We start from the raw sequence: 20,575 nt of genomic DNA on the forward strand, positions 1-20,575 counted from the left end.
ATTGGTTTTGTGAACTACTGATTTGAATTCATAATGTGGGAATAAGAGCAAGACATTCATCTTCAAGCAGTTTCTCTGAACAATTCCTCGGCTTCTTTTATGACAAATGGATACACTCTAAATGTTGGGGCGGGGGCTTGCCTCTTTGACTCTGGATCTTATTTATTATTAAAACACCAGAAGAAAACTTAGAAATAAAAACACTGCAACGTAGAGAGATCATCTGGAAAAGGAAAGGGGAAAGATTGAAACCAAAAAAAAAAGTTAGAGAAGCCGTCTGCTTCTAATTACTTCTCAAACTGGTGACTTAGCTTTTCATCTTGGCAGGTTTCCCTACTTTAGCTCCTGCCCAGGACTGTGTCTGAGAGTCAAGACTAATCAAAGGCACTTGTATGTGGAGGACTGTTGGCCTCTGAAGGAACCGAGCCAGTTCAGGCCAGCCTGCTGCGTTTTCTCTCCTTTACTCCTTTTCTTTTCTTTTCCCTCTCCCTCTCCCTTCTCTTCCTGTCTGTTTCAGGAGTGAAGGATTGGGGCATTCCTTCAAGCCAGTTTACTTCAGCTTTCTGTGGGATTTAAACATGCACACTGAGGTTTTGGTACAGTCCATGTTACTGCCGTTCTTTCTGATCCTTCTCTCTTTCATTGAGGACTCTTTGTTGCAGTCGGTGAGGTGAGTTTCCACACAGCTTTGGGGTTTTTTTTGTTGTTTTTCTTGTTTATTTTAGGATAGTTTGGAGAGCAAGAAGGAAAAGGGAGGTGCAGACTTGCTGACAAAGGCGACACTTATAGAGTGCAATGTGGGAAAGTTTAGGAAAGTCTATTCCTATAGTTTACTCTTATAGTTTTATTCTTTCCTGTGCAGTTTTCTTTATGCCACTTTACTTGCCATCATAATGCTGCGTGTGTCTCGGATTCTGTCGTCTAACACTGGATGCAAACTTTTTTTCTGTTTTGTTTTACTTTCTTTTTGCACAGTTCAGCTTTACATTCTTTTGCAGTTGAGCTTATTGTGAGGGAAAAAAAATCTCCAGTTTAAAAGGATTTGCTGTGGGATCAGTTTATAGCAACAAGCAAAATCAAAATAATGAGGAAAAGCCAGAAACAGAAAAGGGTAATTGCAATGAATATTATTTTGTATCAGAGCTTTTACTTGTTTTTGCCGAAAGAACGAACATTCAAGTTTAAACCTCAAATACAAACTGTAAATGGAAACAAAAGTACATCAAGTCAGTCACTGAAACTGGATACAGTAACGAATATAAGACTCATTTCTGTTTACTTTGCTACTCTAAAGTCGAGCCCTGGTTAGCAGAACTCTAAATATTTAACGATGACATAAAGTTGTGGGTGTTTACTCTTTAGCAGGTGCACCGTGCCTCTGTAGTGATTACATTGCATATGTAGTGTACAGGGGATATTTATTGAACAGCTGCAGCTAACCCACACATGCATTACAGAAAGTAACAGCTACTGGGAATCTAGGTAGTTGCAATATTTTCTTCAGTTTTTCCAATGTACATTTGAATAATTTGTGTTTTATTTGTTTGCCAGTTATGTCATCATATTGACCTAGCAGTGTTAAAAAAAAGTGTAAAAATGCTAAGCAACAAAGTTATAACCTCAATTCTGTAAGCACAGCCAAGGAGTGCTATGCAATATCCATATTATGCTCAGCCCACACAATATCCTTAGAGCACATGGATTAAGGTTGTAGAGCGCCACCTGTAGTCATAAAACTATGGTAACGCTATATCAGCTTTATTTTTTAATCGGCACCTTTCTCTCTAAAAGGCCTTTAAGAGGAGCCCCTGTGGAACAACAAGTCACATGATGCCCATGGGGCTCATAGGCTTTTTTTCCCCATACTCAATGATGCAAAAAATGTTTCCTAATATGACTCAAATGTAATAAAACTAAGCCATGGGACTGAAAACACATCTTTGAAGATAGTCTAGAAATGGGAAATGGACTGAGTACTCACTTCTCAGATATTTTGTGCTATTATTGAAAGCTTTAAAAGTTTAAAAAGCTAAACAGTGTAGTGCAATGTACTACCAACCTTTTTAAAAAAACAAAACAAAAATATGAATCAGCTGCTGCTGCTTAGAGAGAAGCTACATCTCATGAATTATCTATGGCGGTCGTGGCTCAAGAGTTGGGCGGTCGCCTTGTAATCGGAAGGTTGCCAGTTCAAGCCCCGTTGTGTCCTTGGGCACTTCTACTTCACTTCAACTTCACCCGTTGCCTACTGGTGGTGGTCAGAGGGCCCGGTGGTGCCAGTGTCCTCGCCTCTGTCAGTGCGCCCAGGGTGGCTGTGGCTACAGTGTAGCATGCCATCACGAGGGTGGATGACTGGATGTGTAAAGCACTTTGGGGTCCTTAAGGACTAGTAACTAGTAAAAATTTTTGAAATTTCTTGGTATGCTGAAGCATTAAGCATTCCTTTCACTGGAATTAAGGAGCTGAGCCCAACTTCTGAAAAACACTCCAACACCATAATCCCCCCCCCCCACCAAACTTCACCCTTGGCTTAGTGCAGTTAGACAAGTACAGTTCTCCTGGCAACTGCCAAACCCAGAATCATCCAGTGGATTGCCAGATGGAGAAGTGTGAGTCGTCGCTCTAGAAAACACGGTTGTAGAGTCCAGTTGTGGCGTGCTTTCCACCACTAGTTTGGGCACTTTGCATTGTGCTTGGTGATGTAAGGCTTGGATGCAGCTGCTCAGCCATGGAAACCTTGGCATCCCCTGATAGTGCACTGTGAGTTTACATGGCCTACTGCTTTGTGGGTGAATAGCTGTCGCTTCCACTTTGTTATAATACCACTAACTGTGGAATATTTAGTAGTGGGGAAATTTCACAACTCAACTAGTTGCACAGATGGCATCCTATCACAGTACCACTCTGAAATTCACTGAGCTCCTGAGAGTGACGCATTCTTTCACAAATGTTTGTAGAAGCAATTCTCATACTTAGGTACTTGATTTTATACACCTGTGGCCATGAAAGTGATTGAAACACCAAAATTCAATGATGTGGATGGGTGAGTGAATACTTTTGGCAAGGTTTTGGTGCTCAGAGCAATTTGCCCAATTTCTTTGAAGAAGTGGTAAGAAGTGATGGCCAGTCCAATGTCTTTCTTCAGTCAGTTAATTAAAACTGTACATTTTGCAGTTTTTATTTTCTTGGATAGCCAAGAAAGTTACTACTGTCCCCTGGAGACATAGTAACAAGGAGAAAAAAACAGTTAAACAAAACCCAAGTTAAAACCAAGGAAAGTCCAAAATTCTAATGTGGAGCAAGTTAGACTCTCTTCACCAAGCATTAATTTTATGAATTGGAATGTTATTTTACTATTTTGTGGAATTCTGGTTGTATTCTTGGGAGGTACTCTACAGAACAAAAGCCAGGCATTAACCAGATCTATCACTGATCAGCTGAACTGGACAGAGTAACACAATCCAAAAAGGTCATTTGAATGTCATGCTGCCGTAAAATAAATAAAAAAATGAATAAATGTAATCAGATACATTTCAGTTCATTGCATCGTGTGGCTGAGCTCTGTGATCAGGCTTAAAAGGGCCATTACTGATTAAAGTCTGTGTGAAATGGGGCTTGTATAACCTCCCTGTGACACTCAGGACAATCACATTCTGTATTTAATTTTAATAGGAGGGTCAAGAACACTTGAGCTGTTGATTTTTGGAAATGTGTTCAGTTTTCAAACGCGGACATCTGGCCAATATCAAGAGAGGGCAGGGATTTAAAAAAGAATGCCAGACGGCATCCAAATGAAACAAATCTCACTCAGAAACGCTTTAGGGTAAAACTCAGAAAACAGCTCCTAGAGTGTGTTAAATGAAAAGTGCATTTGTGTCTGTACGATTGGGTTTATTTGAATTTATTAGCTGTGCATGTGGTCATGTGTGTGTTTCCAAGGCGTTTGTTATTACTTGATAAAGACTCAAATATATGGGCTGTGTGTTACATTCTTCCCACTTTTGTTTTCTTAGACTTCTTTCTTCCAAGCCATTGCATCGAAAGCTACATGTGTTAAGTCCTACCGCACATACCAAATATCTTGAATAGGTCTCTTTATATGTTTAAAGAGAGATGCTGATGCATGACTGAGGAAATATGTCTTTTCGATTTGGATTTGCAACAAAAACAGGTGTGAACACACTTAAACTTTAACCTCATAATAAAAGTTGTGGAAAATCTGATCTTTCTTTTTCCCAGCCAGGTGGGTGGTGTTTGCAAGCTGTCCACAGAGTCATCCTTGCGCCGCTGCCGGACGCCTGATGGTAAGATCTGCAGCGGAAGGGGAAAATGTAACTGCGGCATTTGCATCTGTGAGGCCATAGAACCAGGGAAGTTCTTCGGTCCGCGCTGCGAGTGCCACGACTGGGTCTGTGCTACATATAATGGGAAAACCTGCAACGGTGCGTATGATCCTGTCCTCATTTCTAAGGTCTCAAATGTTGCTATTTTGCCAAAACTACTGGCATCTCAGAGACAGGCACAGGCACAGCATCTCTTTTGGCACATGTTTCAGTGCACTATTTGATACAGCAATAGTGAAACTTGACTCAGTTACTTGTCACTATTAGACACTTAGATGGGAAGATTTGGAGTCACATTTTAATGCACACTACATTTACTGATACCTAACACAGTTATATGGGTTTCTATAACAGTAAAAAGTCTGTTGTTTTTTTTTCTTCACATGATCTGAATTCTAGGGACATGCTGCACATATTTTACCTCTTAGATATGGTTGTTAGTGATGGTTCAGTAAGCGATGCAACAGAACTCTTCACTCCTCCTTACATCAGAGGAGTTTGGCAAATAAACTGTGCACCTGAAGTGCAGTGTTTGCTCCAGCCAGGTGCAGGAAGAATGGAAACCGTAATCATCAAAATGTCTTTCATATTATTTTTTTGGCTTTAATAGGCATTAATATTCATTTGATATGAATTTTGTAATTCAGACTTGGAATGTTTTAGGGTATTTTTGTTTCACCTGTATTTCAGAGTCAGAAGGGTGCAATATTGTGTAATTGACAGCCCACATTGTCTTGGCAGTACTTCAAAGGGTTTCACTGGTAATAGGCAGCTGGTTGGTTCTCAAATGTTACCAAGGCATTAGCTTTTGTTGGAAGGAACGGCTTTGAACTTACCCTGCTGCTTGAAATTTTATAAGTTCACAGAAAGAACACTTAGAGTGCACCTGTACTCAAGAGCAAGTTAAATCATGGTTGGTGAATAGTTTAAGACATAAAGGTGTAGATATATCAGAAAATATAAAACTGCTATGATTTTACACAGTTGCGTGTTTATTAGCTAAATGTAACTAAAACCGATGCAGTCTGATGTAACATACTATAACAGTGACCAGTGTTACTATTTTTTTGTAACTTTGTGACTAGTTGATGGTCATCTTTCACTAATACAGGCAACAACAACTGTGAATTAAATATATGTAATAATAGATTATATCCTATTTGGGGCATTGTTTTGGATTCATTGGCTGGAACAGTGTTTTGTTTCATTCTAACTGCTCAGAGCAGTTGTTTTGTAGTAGACCCATGTTGTGCTTAAAGTTTGTTGTGCTCTGTCCAAATGTATTACGTTAGGTTTATAACATCTAGCTGATTTGATTCTCAAAATGTTAAACTATATCACAGGGCTATTGTACTGGCCTACATTAGCTGTGAACAAACTTACAAAATAAACAGGCAAACATTTTAGACAATATGTTCACGTAAACTCAATTTGCAATCTGTTACCAAGGCTTAATATGAATTTATCATATGTGGTACTTTGGAGGGTATGAGAAATGCTGGCTCCTCAATGGCAATGGAGGGAAAAACAGTTCTCATCTTTTTTTGTGCATTGTCCTCTTTGGCCACTGTTCTATGAATGTCAAGGTTTAATGGAGATATGTGTGCACGCAGACTAGTTCTAAAGAAGATATATATCCGTGTGTGCGGGTGTGCTTGCGTGTGAGGGGTAGAGTGATTTATTTGTGTAGACAAATTGGCTGCTGTGAGGAGCTCATTATGGTTCAGCAGTCTGGAGCAAGGCCCTGCTTCAGTCTGATAATGGGGTTTCACTCACTAGTACACAGACTGCCAATGGAACCTAAATGCATCAAGAGAAGGATGGATTTTCACACCCGGACAGACAGACAGACAGACAGACAGACAGACACACACACACACACACACACACACACACACACACACACACACACATCCATCATCAGGCTCAGTCTCATATTGTAACACACACACAGCTAGCCATACGCTCACAAAATCATTTGCCCATGGAGCAGGTCATAGAAAACACATTTAAAGCACACTGAGAAGAAGATTTGCCCCCAAAGCACCCACCTAACCTCTCTACCCACAATGCCCCATGCAGCATGGGCCTGTCGTCAAAGACTGGTCCCCAAGTTCCATCTGCAGCCTTATCTGCCTTTCACAACCACCCATTGATAAGATCCAAATAGATTTTTCTCCAAAGGGATAAAGTCTATCCTTTTTTTCTTTTCCAAAACCATAAGCTTTGCTGGCACCTAGATGTTATTTTAGCTTGGACCTGGTTCAATTTCTCTCAGTCATAGCAACAAGTCAAGCCGGATGGTGGTTATGGGGATACAGTTAGGCATGATAGTGATATATTTAAATTCTTGGTTGAAATATTGTACACTGATTTGTTATGACATGCCTAGGAGTTATAATATCATCTTCATTCTTTGGAGCCTCACATGAAAAATATTATGTTTTCAACACAGCTTTAAAATGAGATCCCTTTTTGGGTTGCTTTTCATAACCTTTGTTGTATTAGTTTCTTTTGATTGACATATAAGCCAACTTAGCATGAAGATTTAGATTTAAATATAATATGCCTGTCTGTGTAGCCTATTCGTAATATACCCGGAGGTGTCAAAGTTATTTTAACCCAGTGCGTACTGATGTTATAAAGTGTGTAAAACTGTGTAAAAGAGATCATTTTACACAGAGAGCAATTAAATCATTGCTCTCTATTTATACTTTCTTGTTAGTATGAAAGTATAATTATTGTCTTAATTGTCTTAATTATGTCTTGGTCCTGAGTTTTCAAACCCAGGGTTTCGAGTTTTGGTTTTCTTTTTTATTTGATTATTGTAGCCGTACCACTGTCTCTTCGCCAGCGGCTACCCCACCATTAGTCACTTAAAGTCGCCGAATGCTATTGGCTTCCTGTGATGTCTGCTCACCACATTACTATGAATCACTTCCATTGTGGATGGAACTTAAGTTTAGCTTTTTTACTTCCTGTTTTAATTTCTTAGTCATTGTCTCCCATGTCTTGCTTGATGTTTACCTCCTCTTTGTTTATTCCTTAATTGTGTTCAACTGTATCTAGTTACCTGTTACCACTTCCCCAATTAGCCTCATGTGCGTAAATGTGCATCTTTTTGTCTCCCTGCATGCTACCTGCCTCTTGTTATAGTCAATTTGTCAGCTCTCCATGGACTTTTCTGGATTTTTGCTGCAGCCTTTCTCTGACAACTATGTTTTTTCTTTCTTTGTATATATAAAAAGATGTACAAATGTCTTATCAGTTTCAAAATTGCTTCAAAATTATACGTGTGAAACCGGCTTCTTCCATGACAGGATTATATTGTGTGCAAGATTTTTATTTTTATTTTATTACAGCATGCTTTAAATAAGCCAAATTTCATGATATGCCATGTCACTTAAACCAGAGAAGAAAATTAGCTGTCCTGTTGCGTATTACTATTGTATACAAAATATTATCATATATATAACTGTCATACATTCTACCAAAATATAAAAGGCGTTTTATAACAGACAAAAAAAATAAATCTGATAACACTGGAGCTTTTGCTGAATAACGGTTGAATTTGTAGCTAGAAGTCCAATAAAACATTGATGCTGTCATGTGTTTTTCCTCCCACAGACATCCCATCCTATTTTATAGTAGAGCAAGGACGATGATCTGGAATAACATCTGTTCACCAACTGTTCAAAAACGTGTTGTTTCACTCAGCTGTTTGTTTTTCAACTGTGCTTAAATTTTCCTGCTCTGACTCCATGTCCTCATTTTAAAATAAGCTGCAGTACATGAAAACATGACCTTTGATAAGTTCCAAAAGTGCTAACTCTGATTTGTCTGGTTCGAGTGTTTATGTTTATTCTCAGGTTATGTAATAACACTCTTGTTATAAGAAACAAAGGTCAACGTGGCAAAGCTTCCATAATCTTTTTCACATGCTTTTGTCTTTTTCTCCTCTGTTGATGACTCATTTGAAAACTTTGTGTCCCTAGCTTTCTGGCACGGGCTCTCACGCTTGCTTTCCATGTCTGTGCTGATCTGAGAAGGGGAGGCATAAGTTGAATGTTGGATCTGATTTCAACATTAAGTCTTTTAAACATAGTGCTTTTGATAATAGTTTGTAGTCTGCATAGGGGCGTTCTTCCAATAGGACATGCCTAAAACACCCCACGTGTCCCTTTTGATGTGGAAAATATTGGTTCTACACTGAGCATGTCCTAAATGACTAAGGCTACGTTCACACTGCAGGACTTAATGATTTTTTAATCAAATCCGATTTTTTTTTGTCTGGTCGTTCACACTACAAATAAAATGTGACATCAAACGCGCTCTAGTGTGAATGGTTCACGGCCCTCAAAGCAGCCCACATGCGCAAAAGAAGACGTCACAACCAACGTGCTCTGTTTATGTAAGTAAAAATGGCGGCTACAGAGCTAGCAGGTGTTGTTGCAGCAGTCTATCAATTTCTGCACAGTCGTAACCGTCAGAATTTTGACAAATTAATTAGATAATGCAGGACTCTGAGAAAAAAGAGAGCCCGTGCTTTAACAATGGCCTTGTTTGGAGCAGTGGCTGCTACCTCCGTGCAGAGTATATATGGTATACATGGTATGGTATATATGGATGCTTTCTCGTTTGTCTTCTCAGGCGGTGATAATTGGCGTCTGTCTTGTGTCAGTGACGTAAAAGACGGATTTAATGCGACATGACCTTTCAAACAGCAGTCGCGTTCTAAAACATCAGATATGTATCGGATTCAGTACCACATACGAAAGTGACCTAGGTCGGATTTGAAAATATCAGATTTGTGCTGTTCAAACTGTCATACCATGATCGGATATGGGTCGCATAGGGTCAAAAAAGTCGGATTTGATGCGCTTTTGCCTGCAATGTGAACATACCCTAAGTTTCTCAACCTATCTCAAAGGGAGAGCCCAGCCATCCTTTCTAGGAGGATCACATCCATAGCGAAGAGAAGTGATCCTGAGGCCACCAAAGCAGAAACCCTCTACCAATTCCTTCCAGTCACATTCCTCTAGGTGTCGTTATTGCCCATGTGAGCACTGAAGTACCCCACCAGGGCAATTGAATCCCCAGAGGCACCTTCAAGCACTTCCCCAGGGACTTCAATAAGACTGGGAACACTGAACTGTTGTTTTGCACATAAGCACAAACAACAGTCAGAACCCATTTCCCAACCCAAATGTGCAAGGAAGCAACCTTTTGTCCACTTGGGAAAAGTCTAAAGTGCAGTACAGGGACAGAACTGGGAGGATACAAGTATACCTCATTAAGTCTGCTACGTATAATCAAGTGCAGCTCTGGAGTGGTATAGAGTCCAGCCACACAACAGGAGACTGGTTTCAGAACCCAAGCTTTTTGTTGAGGCAAGTACAACTATATCACGCTGGTACTTCTCAACCTTAAACACTAGCTCAGGCTGCTTTTCCATAAGAGAATTGACATTCTATGTTACCAAAGCCAGATTTGTCGGGTTGACAGCACTTCTGCCCCAAACACTTTCCCATTCACAAAGTACAAACCCCTTACACACCCTCCAGATGAGGGTTGAACCCATGTTTTTCTTTTGGGCTAAGACCCAGCCACAAGTAGCTCTACTATGCACAGGGTGGGGCCCCAGTAACCCTATCCTAAGCAGGGTAGCCATATCCCATGATTTATCCTTCATCATACTTTTCCCCCCTGAATCTCTCTTAGTCTGGACTCAGGATCAATTTTCCTTGGGAGTCCCAATGGGGAAATAGCCCTGATAACATAGTTCCCACGCAAACCCCTCCGCTATAATAAAGTTCGTGGAGAGGTCCATGGGGAGACTGCCATTACAAATAAAAGTAATCTAATAGGTGTTTAGTTCCTTAGATAGAGTAAATAGAACATTTGGCATGCTCTGGTCATAGCTGAGAAATTTTAGCAGAACAGGCAGTGGCAAGGAAATAATGGCAGATGAGAGAGCTGCCCATTCTTTGTTTAAAGGTGTGACAAATTAGCTGCTAGATGCAGGTGCAAGCTGTGCTAATCTGTATCACCTATGTAAAGTAAGAAAAACCTGGACTTCCAACAAGACTTTTCTTTTAGGAGAAGCAATATTTTCTGTTGAACAGAATAAGTTTGTGCTTTGTACCTTTGGAGAAGAAATTACAGCACATGACAGGATATGTAAATAACACATAAGCTCTTTAGTAAACATTTTAGAGCCATGAATTCAGGACCAATTGATGCAAATCCTCCCTCAATTTTGTAATTATATTCCACTTGGTTGATCAGATATACAGGGTGGACAATGGTGTTAGTGTTATCCCAGAGGAAAAAAGGAGGAAAAAATGGAGGTGGGGGGAACAAACCATAAAAATGTTGCTTTATTGTTTCCTTGTTAATTGAAATGTTAAATAGCAGATTGAGAGTTTTGGAGACAAAGTTATAGAGGCATGTTTAACATGGTTTGGACATGTGCAGAGGATGAATAGCGGATATGTTGGATAAAGAATCTTGAAGCTGAGGCTCCCAGGCATGAAGAAGGTAAACCTCAGAGAAGGTTCATGGATGTAGTTAAGGAGGACATGCAGAGAATTGGAGTGACAGCAGAGGAATAGGATGAGATGAAGTAAATGATCCACTGCTGTGACCCTTAAAGGGAGCAGCTAAAAGAAGAAGAAGGAGATGAAATGTTAAGTAGTGTTAAACTATTACATCAGGATGGAACCTACTGCATCTTAATTAAAGCATAATGACTCATTTATTTGGATTTGTCATCATCAAATATTCTTGATTCAAGTGGACTTACTACAACAACAGACAAAATCATTACTCATATACCTCTGGCAACAACTACAGGCCACTAATGTGGACTAAGGCAGAGAGCCAAATACATCTGCAGTCAGATCAATTTATAACTTTGTGACTCTGGCAGACTTTATCATATGCGTGTCATTCTCACCCTATTTTAAAGGAGCTAAAATTCAGAGGTGTAAGCATAAGATTAAAAGCCTGTTTCCCCCAGTGGATGTCAAAACACATTTTGACTCCCCACCTTTCTTTTTTCTTCCTTTCACTGTCTCTCAGGCCTTGGATTTTAAAAGCCTCTGTTCTTTCACTCTGCACTGCGCCCTTTTGCCCCCTATCAGAGCCAGAGAATATCCCACCCAAGGAGTTTTAATGTCAGCGCCACATATGGTATCGGTTTAAACAGTACTGCTCCAAATCACACACCTTTAGATAAACTTTCACTGTCAGTATCACATAAGCTTGTGTGTCTTCCAATACAGGCACATTTCAGGGAGCAGTATAAACTGTAATAGTTGCTTAAGCCCAACTGAACAATCATGTCAGTTGTCTGCCTATACCATCTGATGCTAGCTAGGTTTAAAAAAAAAAAAAACAACTTCAAATCTGTCTCTGATGCTGTGACTTTTGGATGGTAGGGTGAGTATTTGGCATAAATAACATGAAAACATGAATCCAACCTCCCTTGAATCAGCATTTCAAGCTGCTCGTGGTGTGTTGGCGTGGGGGATAATTCCTTGATACAGGTTCCAAATCAACACCATGGCTTATTTGAACATTGTTGCTGATCATAACGATCCCTGTATGAGTTTACTCATCATCTCAGACTGGTTTCTTGAACATTACAATGAGTCCACTGTACTTAAAGGGCCTCTGCGGTCATCAGATTTCAATCCAATGGAGCACCTTTAGGATTTGGTGAGCTGGGATAATTGGTATCATGGAAACAATCTATAACAACTATGTGATGCTATCACGTCAATACCCAGATCTCTCAGAAATGTTTCGAGCACATTGTCGTGAAGGTAAAAGGGGTTCCAAAGCTGTCTTAGCAAGGTGTGCCTAATAAAGTTATTAGGTTTTTTACTGTTGATTTCCCAGAGAAAGAGAAAAAACAAAACAACGGGCTAGAGTGGATCGCAGTCCTTAGAGTCCATTAAATTGTTCATCCCTGTATTTTTTTTCCTAGTACATATTTTGATGCGCTTTCACTAAGATATTCTGAGCTTTGCTGGGCACTGTGCCTGTGTTGTGAGTCACCTAATGATTCCAGCCTGGGCTGCAGGAAGAAAAAGCCACTTAAGCCTGTCCAAGTTTCCTAGTAAAAGTCAGTTATGATTGGGACCCATTAAGATTCCCAGCACTTCACGCTGTCAGAACAAGTGTTTTTCTCGGTTGCTGTGATCCTGCTTACATTGGGTTTTCAAAAATTCTTTAACAAAGGTATTATGAAGTTGGCAATATTTTCAATGAATGATCAGGTTGGGTAGTGTAAAAGGATGAAAGCAGGAAGCAGTTCCTTGCTCCAAGTACTGCACACACACATAATTAGTTATTACCTGAGACAGGTGTCTCCTGGAACTGTTCCACAAAACACAAGTTGACGTGCTGTCGTTTCATGCGCCACAGGCCACAGGGAGAGAAAAGCAAGGTGGAATAATTACTCGGTGAAATCACTAGCATGTAATGAAGAACACAATAGAAACAAAGGATGTGAGCAAATGCTAATTGGAGAAAAAAACATGTATGTAAAAAATGAACCCAGAGAAAGTCAATTCTTGCATGTAATGTTTGGCTAGGATTACAGTTTTGTGTATAATTGAAACTGCATGAAAAGCATGAATTGTAAAAGATCTGTTTTCTACTAATCTAACTTGAAATACTTGAAAAAAAGCAGACCTATCATTATGCATGAACAAGTTAAATCCTAAACCTGAAATGAGCTTGCTGCATGATTCACCATCCTGTCCTCATCAGCAATTAATTGTGCCAGCACTATATCACCTGTTATTACTGCCATTGATGGTGGAAGAGGTGCACCCACACTTTGCAAGCCTCATTGGATATACCTGTGCACTGATCGGGACCTTATTGGCTGAGTATGTGTGTCTGTCTGTGAAGCGTAGGAGGGACCCTGACACCCTCATACCACAGAGAATTACTGCTCAGGAAGCACTAGAAAAGATAAACTGTCGACAGACAGGCACCTTCCCACCCACAGAAATTTTGGCCTACCAGACAAAGAGGGACGTTTTATATGTCAGAGTGATTGTCGAGGGGGAGATTAACGGGGGCTAGTGGGTGGCATTGACTTTGTAATAGTCTACAGAATTAAGCTGGAAGGTGTTTAATCTAATTATGTCTTATAACTATTGTGCTCCAGTTCCCATATGCAAAAAGTATGCAATAAATCCAGAAAAAAGAGTCTCTACAATTACAGTATGTGCATAGTTCTTCATGAATATGCGCCAAATGTACACAAATCAGTAAAATCACATTAAACGAGACTGTAAGACAGCATTTTTTAATGCAATAGCAATTCAAGAATCACTAATTATTGTAGATAACACTTTAGAATAACTTTCACTAATAAATCATTAGGCGATACGTATGAGACAGCTGATTTACTGTGGACAAATCACAAAATGTCATCATTTTAATTCTTACAGTAAAATTGCCAACGCTTAAACGAACACAGCGTTGGCAATAATTATTATTTAGTCGTCATTATAAAATTGTAATTGATGCTTATGAATCTTATTTTACAGTACATAAGTAGGTGGTATGGCATACTTCACTAGATTGTGAGCCTGGAGACAGCAGTTTGTGTTCTGCTTCCATCACTATGTAATTTCACACATTTAGTTAAAAAAAATCACTGTTAGTTTTGGATAAATATCATTTTTAGGGTTAAAATATTGCAACTTAGGGAATGAAAGGTTTTGCTTGTGTTACAGGATCAATGTTAAAGGAAACCATGTGCATATCTGAAACACTGAAATTAACAACGGTGGTATTTGACACCTTGGCAGTTAAAACAGGCAAAGTTTTTTCCACAGACAAAAAGCAAAATAAGTCAGTGTTCTTACAGCTATACAAGACTTTATAATGTCGTGAACCATATATTTCTTTATATTTGTACACAAACAAAGAGCTTAATTTAACAGCATAAATATTACAATCCAAATTTGTTAGCGGTTTATAAAAGCTGGACGTTCCTTGGAATTCTGTTGTCTCTGTGGTTTAGTTCTCTTCGATGTGCATGTTACCTATTTTTCTCTTCCTCCAACCTGTTGCCTAGTGTCCCCTGAGACGTATCGATAATGTGGAGAGACAGGGGACTTGTGCGTTACTAATGACTGATGGATAGCCCTTGAAAAGGACACCACATTTACATGATGAACGATTCAGGCGAATGATTGAGTGTGACATAGAAGGCCCCTTGCTGCTAAACGCAATGAGAGCAACATTTATAATAACTTGTCAACAGTCCTCATTTGCATCATGTGTTTCCTCCTGTTTTCATATTGCTCACTGTGACCATCAGAATGATGAGAAACAGTGATGCCAGACTGCCTGCGTAGGTCCTTCAAACACTGAACATGGTAATGTTCTGGCAGTGTGATTGATATAGGAACCAGTATATCACAATGCTTGGGTTATTGGTATATAGCACAAACAAAACTTAGAAATATTATAGAAATATGTCAGTGCCTGTCTGCCTTCTTACTATGCACATTTACACAGCTTAAGTTATTTGGGAGCAGAGGGTCTTGTTGAAGTTTAGTCAACAACAGGCAAATGAGCACTAATGTTCTGGTGATGGACTACAGTTCTGTCTAATCACGTTTATGTGTGTAGCTAGAGACCAGCCACGCACATAGTACACCCTTTAATTAAGATACTTTGAATCTAAAGACTACAAATGGCTCTTTCAACTATAGTTCACCATTTAACATTTGTACCTGTATGCTTTCATCATCTCTTTCTTATTATGTCTTTCTCCTCCTCCACGACTGCCCTCTCCATCATTTTCATCTAATCCTCCTCTGCTTCGGGGGACATTCCTCCCCTGAAGCTTTATCTCCTGAGCTGTAGTCAGGGCTCTAAAACACAAACATAAGCATGCTTCTTTATTCCTAATATTGTCACAGTTACTTATTTTTGATTAAAATATCACGTGGCATGAGAGTTACACAACGTCAGATCCACTTCAAAGAAAGTTTCATTAATGCTAGCTAACAGCTGCTAATGGTAGCAAAAACAGCAGCGGTTTCTGACAGAGAAGCGCAGGATATTCTAAACAGGTCACCTCAGTATCACTGTCATCGGACAGAAGTACTTGTCGCGAATTCCATTCACAAATTTTGTGCGTAAATAGATGTGAACAATCTGCAGACATTACAGATGAACGGCGACCAGAGTTGTTTATCCTACTGCAGCTACTGTAGCAAGGGGTAAAACCTGAATCGATAGGGGTAAGAAAATAGAATTCATTTGACTGTAATCTGCAATCTACTGACTTTAAGCTGTGAAATTTTATACACTGTACCTTTAAGAAATAACACATGTGCCCTTGTGTTTACAGAGTGATGTGAAATACTGATCATGTACATGATGTTAGCAGTGGTAAACAGCATATGATGCATTGTGTTTCCCTTTAGACCAAGGCTACTGTGACTGTGGAGTGTGCGAGTGTGATGAAGGTTGGTTCGGTGATGCCTGCCAGTTTCAGGAAGAGTGTAACCTATCCAGCAAGAAGAGCAGAGAGCTTTGCAAAAACCAACAGGGGGTGGTCTGCTCCAACAGAGGTACAGCTATTGTACAAACACACGCACAATGAGTCAGTTACATATAACATAAATTTTGAAGCAAACACTTATCAAAGCGTTGCACCCTCACATATTACCAACAGCAATTTTTAAGACAATTCGGCATGCTCTGCTAATATTTTAATAATATCGCCTAAACATAGCCTAGTACCAAGCCATTAATAGACAGAGTGAGGGGGTAATCAGTTCGGCACATCGAATTTTTTATTACAAAGTGATGAGCAAATATTTAAAAAAAATAATAATTCAAAACTCTTTTTTAAATAATCGACCAGTTTATATGAATTTTTCTGTGATATCAATTTACTACAAGCAAAAACATAAACAAGGAGTTACCATAATAAACGCATTAATTACAATTAATCCCTCGCTGTGTTTTCATATCTTTGCGGGGACATTTAATTGACATAATGCTTTCCCTAGCCGTTTACCCTAACCCTTAACCATCAAAAATGAATGCCTAATCCTAACCGTAACCTAATTGTAATCCTGACACTAAAACCACATTTTGAGTCTGAAAAATGCCTTCAAACACGTGGGGACTGGGATTTTGTCCACATAAGGGCTGTTGGTCCCCACAAGCATAGAAAACGTTCAACTTTTAGCCCCCACAAAGATATCTAAACACAGTCACACATACACACATGAGTTCAAACAAAAATCCCACCTACGCATACAAATATATGTAAATACTGGAAGACATTTTGAATTAACAATAGTCTAAGTAAATACTGAAGTACATTTGATTCACACAGTCTGTGTGACTAACATAGTATTATGCACTGACACGCTGAAGGCACACACTGTGAGGTGAGTCTGACAGCCAGCCCTTCATCTACTTGGTCGTGACCTCACTAGCGTGCAATGACTCCAGCTAAATGAAGGCTATAGATATAGTGGGGCAAAAAAGTATTTAGTCAGCCACCGATTGTGCAAGTTCCCCCACCTAAAATGATGACAGAGGTCAGTAATTTGCACCAGAGGTACACTTCAACTGTGAGAGACAGAATGTGAAAAAAAAAATCCATGAATCCACATGGTAGGATTTGTAAAGAATTTATTCGTAAATCAGGGTGGAAAATAAGTATTTGGTCACCTCAAACAAGGAAAATCTCTGGCTCCCACAGACCTGTAACGTCTTCTGTAAGAAGCTTTTCTGTCCCCCACTCGTTACCTGTATGAATGGCACCTGTTTGAACTCATCATCTGTATAAAAGACACCTGTCCACAGCCTCAAACAGTCAGACTCCAAACGCCGCCATGGCCAAGACCAAAGAGCTTTCGAAGGACACCAGGAAAAGTATTGTAGACCTGCACCAGACTGGGAAGAGTGAATCTACAATAGGCAAGCAGCTTGGTGTGAAAAAATCAACTGTGGGAGCAATCATCAGAAAATGGAAGACATACAAGACCACTGATAATCTCCCTCGATCTGGGGCTCCACGCAAGATCTCATCCCGTGGGGTCAAAATGATCATGAGAACGGTGAGCAAAGATCCCAGAACCACATGGGGGGACCTGGTGAATGACCTGCAGAGAGCTGGGACCAAAGTAACAAAGGTCACCATCAGTAACACACTACAACGGCAGGGAATCAAATCCCGCAGTGCCAGACGTGTTCCGCTGCTGAAGCCAGTGCATGTCCAGGCCCGTCTGAAGTTTGCCAGAGAGCACATGGATGATACAGCAGAGGATTGGGAGAATGTCATGTGGTCAGATGAAACCAAAGTAGAACTTTTTGGTATAAACTCAACTCGTCGTGTTTGGAGGAAGAAGATACTGAGTTGCATCCCAAGAACACCATACCTACTGTGAAGCATGGGGGTGGAAACATCATGCTATGGGGCTGTTTTTCTGCCAAGGGGACAGGACGACTGATCCGTGTTAAGGACAGAATGAATGGGGCCATGTATCGTGAGATTTTGAGCCAAAACCTCCTTCCATCAGTGAGAACTTTGAAGATGAAACGAGGCTGGGTCTTCCAACATGACAATGATCCAAAACACACCGCCCGGGCAACAAAGGAGTGGCTCCGTAAGAAGCATTTGAAAGTCCTGGAGTGGCCTAGCCAGTCTCCAGACCTCAACCCCATAGAAAATCTGTGGCGGGAGTTGAAAGTCCGTGTTGCTCGGCGACAGCCCCAAAACATCACTGCTCTCGAGAAGATCTGCATGGAGGAATGGGCCAAAATACCAGCTACTGTGTGTGCAAACCTGGTAAAGACCTATAGTAAACGTTTGACCTCTGTTATTGCCAACAAAGGTTATGTTACAAAGTACTGAGTTGTATTTTTGTTGTTGACCAAATACTTATTTTCCACCCTGATTTACGAATAAATTCTTTACAAATCCTACCATGTGGATTCATGGATTTTTTTTCACATTCTGTCTCTCACAGTTGAAGTGTACCTCTGGTGCAAATTACTGACCTCTGTCATCATTTTAGGTGGGGGAACTTGCACAATAGGTGGCTGACTAAATACTTTTTTGCCCCACTGTATGTTTATGTGTCTGTGATGCGTTCATGTTTGTTGGTGTAGTGAATGTATATGTGTGAGTGTGTATTGTACCGTATGTGGCCTGTATAGAAATGCAAATGTATTCACAGCATGTGCCTGTCTAGCCTTCTGCTTCTTTAGCACATAATTACAAAAGGGAACGGTGCGAGTTACTGCACGCACACACAGTCAGACAACAATTTAGAACTATTGATGTACAGACAGTGCTTCCAGTTAACAGCGCTAGATTCTAGGTGTTGAATTGCTCTTTATTGAAATCTGACATTTTCCAACAAACTGTGTCTAAAGTTTGTGTTTCCCATAGGAACCTGCCACTGCGGTAGCTGCATGTGTGACAATGAAGACAACAGAGGCATGGTAACAGGACGTTTCTGTGAGTGTGATGACAGCGAGTGCCTGGATGAGGAAACTGGAGAGATTTGCGGAGGTGTGCCCTGCATTTGCTGACACAGCCCTTTACTCTCCCCCTAAACATAGAATGCATCTTTGTATAACCAATGCTGGATTTGGTACAAAAAAACCCAACTACTGTAACACATATTGTGTTTTACTGTGATAAAAGAATAGAAATGCATTGCCTTTGCTCATTTGGTTTCCTTAAAAAAACTCATGCATTAACTATATACAATTACAACTTACATATGCTGCTTTCTTTTTTTTAATTTAATACTCACTTCTTTTTTTTTTAAAGGAAAAAGTAGAGTTTGGATTACCAAAAATATGACTTAATCACCAGGACAGTAATCACCATTTGTCAAAATACATTTTGGAGGAAATCTCATCAGCTGTTCCTCTGTGATCTGCTTCCAGGGCATGGCCAATGTTACTGTGGAAACTGTTACTGTGCTGCTGGTTGGCATGGAGACAAATGTGAGTTCCAGTGTGACATGAGCCCATGGGAAAGCAGGCAGAGATGCACATCTCCAGATGGCAAAATCTGCAGCAACAGAGGTCTGTTTACCTGGAACATCGTGTTTGATTTTTGTTTTTTATATTTATTAAACTGTAATCACAAATTTGAAATGAAAGTATTATCATAATATACACAGGTCATGTACACAGTTATACATAAGAAATATAAACATACACATATGTTTGCTGTCGCTGATTAGAAAGCCACAAAATGCTGGACTGAAGAGTATTATGCTGGTTACATTTTCAGATCATGCACCAAGGACAGAATTCTGTCTTTATTCTCAAAGTGCAGAAACAAAAATCAGAAGTCAGAAAACTTAAAGTCAGAAGGGAAAAAAACTCAAAAGACACCCGCATTTTGTGTTTTAGTTGATGATTATTTGATGATATTTTTCTTTGTCTATCAGGAACCCTCAAGATGAACTTTGAAGAATTTCTAGTAGCCTAATTATAGCTCTGTAGCTCACCACCAGGTGGCACATAATAATAATTATATGTCAGCAATTTCACTAGCCCCACAAATGTCTCAGCTATTTACTCTGCTGTCCATCGCTATAGCAGAGCTGTACAATGTTGTTTTTTAGAAATACCTAAAGCAGGTATTTCAGGTATATCATCTTCGAATAGAAACTTGCAAGCTAACGTTCTTGTAACTTTACTCCACTAAACCTTGTGGATCTTTTTTCATGGATGTCTGGATGTTAAACATTTCTGTAAGACCTGAATAGCCCCACTGATCATTTTATAGGGGCTTAAAGAATTTAGATCTACCACTAATTCAATTTGCAACATGTGCCTATCGCGTCATCAGAAATAGCAGCGTAGAAGTTTGGAATTCATTTTTAAAGGTAAGATACTTAAAAAAACAAGACTATGTTTCTGGCATGCATAAATCAAATTACATCGACCAATAAACCATGTTATTATCATTATTATCCAATTTTTAACATGTTAAATGATGCCAGATTAAGCTAGCAAGCATGTAATATTAACCAGAAACCAGGATGTTGTTTCAATCGACATTATGATTTTTTTTTTAAAGACTTCAAAGTGTGAGTTTTCTAGCTAAATATAACATTATACTGTAACACACAGCGGTTTGGTCTAATTAAATAAATATATCCACTGTGGGTATAACCTACTATGGTAAAACAGTAATTGTA

General features: G+C 39.6%; 1 protein-coding gene across 1 annotated transcript in view; it reads left to right on the top strand.

Annotated features, from left to right (window-relative positions):
• The first annotated feature begins 541 nt into the window (after window positions 1-541).
• Window positions 542-20,575, top strand: part of itgbl1 (integrin, beta-like 1) — a 53,373-nt gene continuing 33,339 nt past the window's right edge. Inside the window, exons 1-5 of the mRNA XM_080902528.1 lie at window positions 542-670; window positions 4,240-4,442; window positions 15,812-15,958; window positions 18,802-18,924; window positions 19,308-19,448. Of these exons, the coding sequence (XP_080758654.1) occupies window positions 579-670; window positions 4,240-4,442; window positions 15,812-15,958; window positions 18,802-18,924; window positions 19,308-19,448 (706 nt within the window). The 5' untranslated portion in view covers window positions 542-578. The remainder of the gene's footprint in view (window positions 671-4,239; window positions 4,443-15,811; window positions 15,959-18,801; window positions 18,925-19,307; window positions 19,449-20,575) is intronic.

This window comes from Rhamphochromis sp. 'chilingali' (genome assembly GCF_963969265.1).
Source record: "Rhamphochromis sp. 'chilingali' genome assembly, chromosome: 14".
NCBI classification, from domain to species: Eukaryota; Metazoa; Chordata; class Actinopteri; order Cichliformes; family Cichlidae; genus Rhamphochromis; species Rhamphochromis sp. 'chilingali'.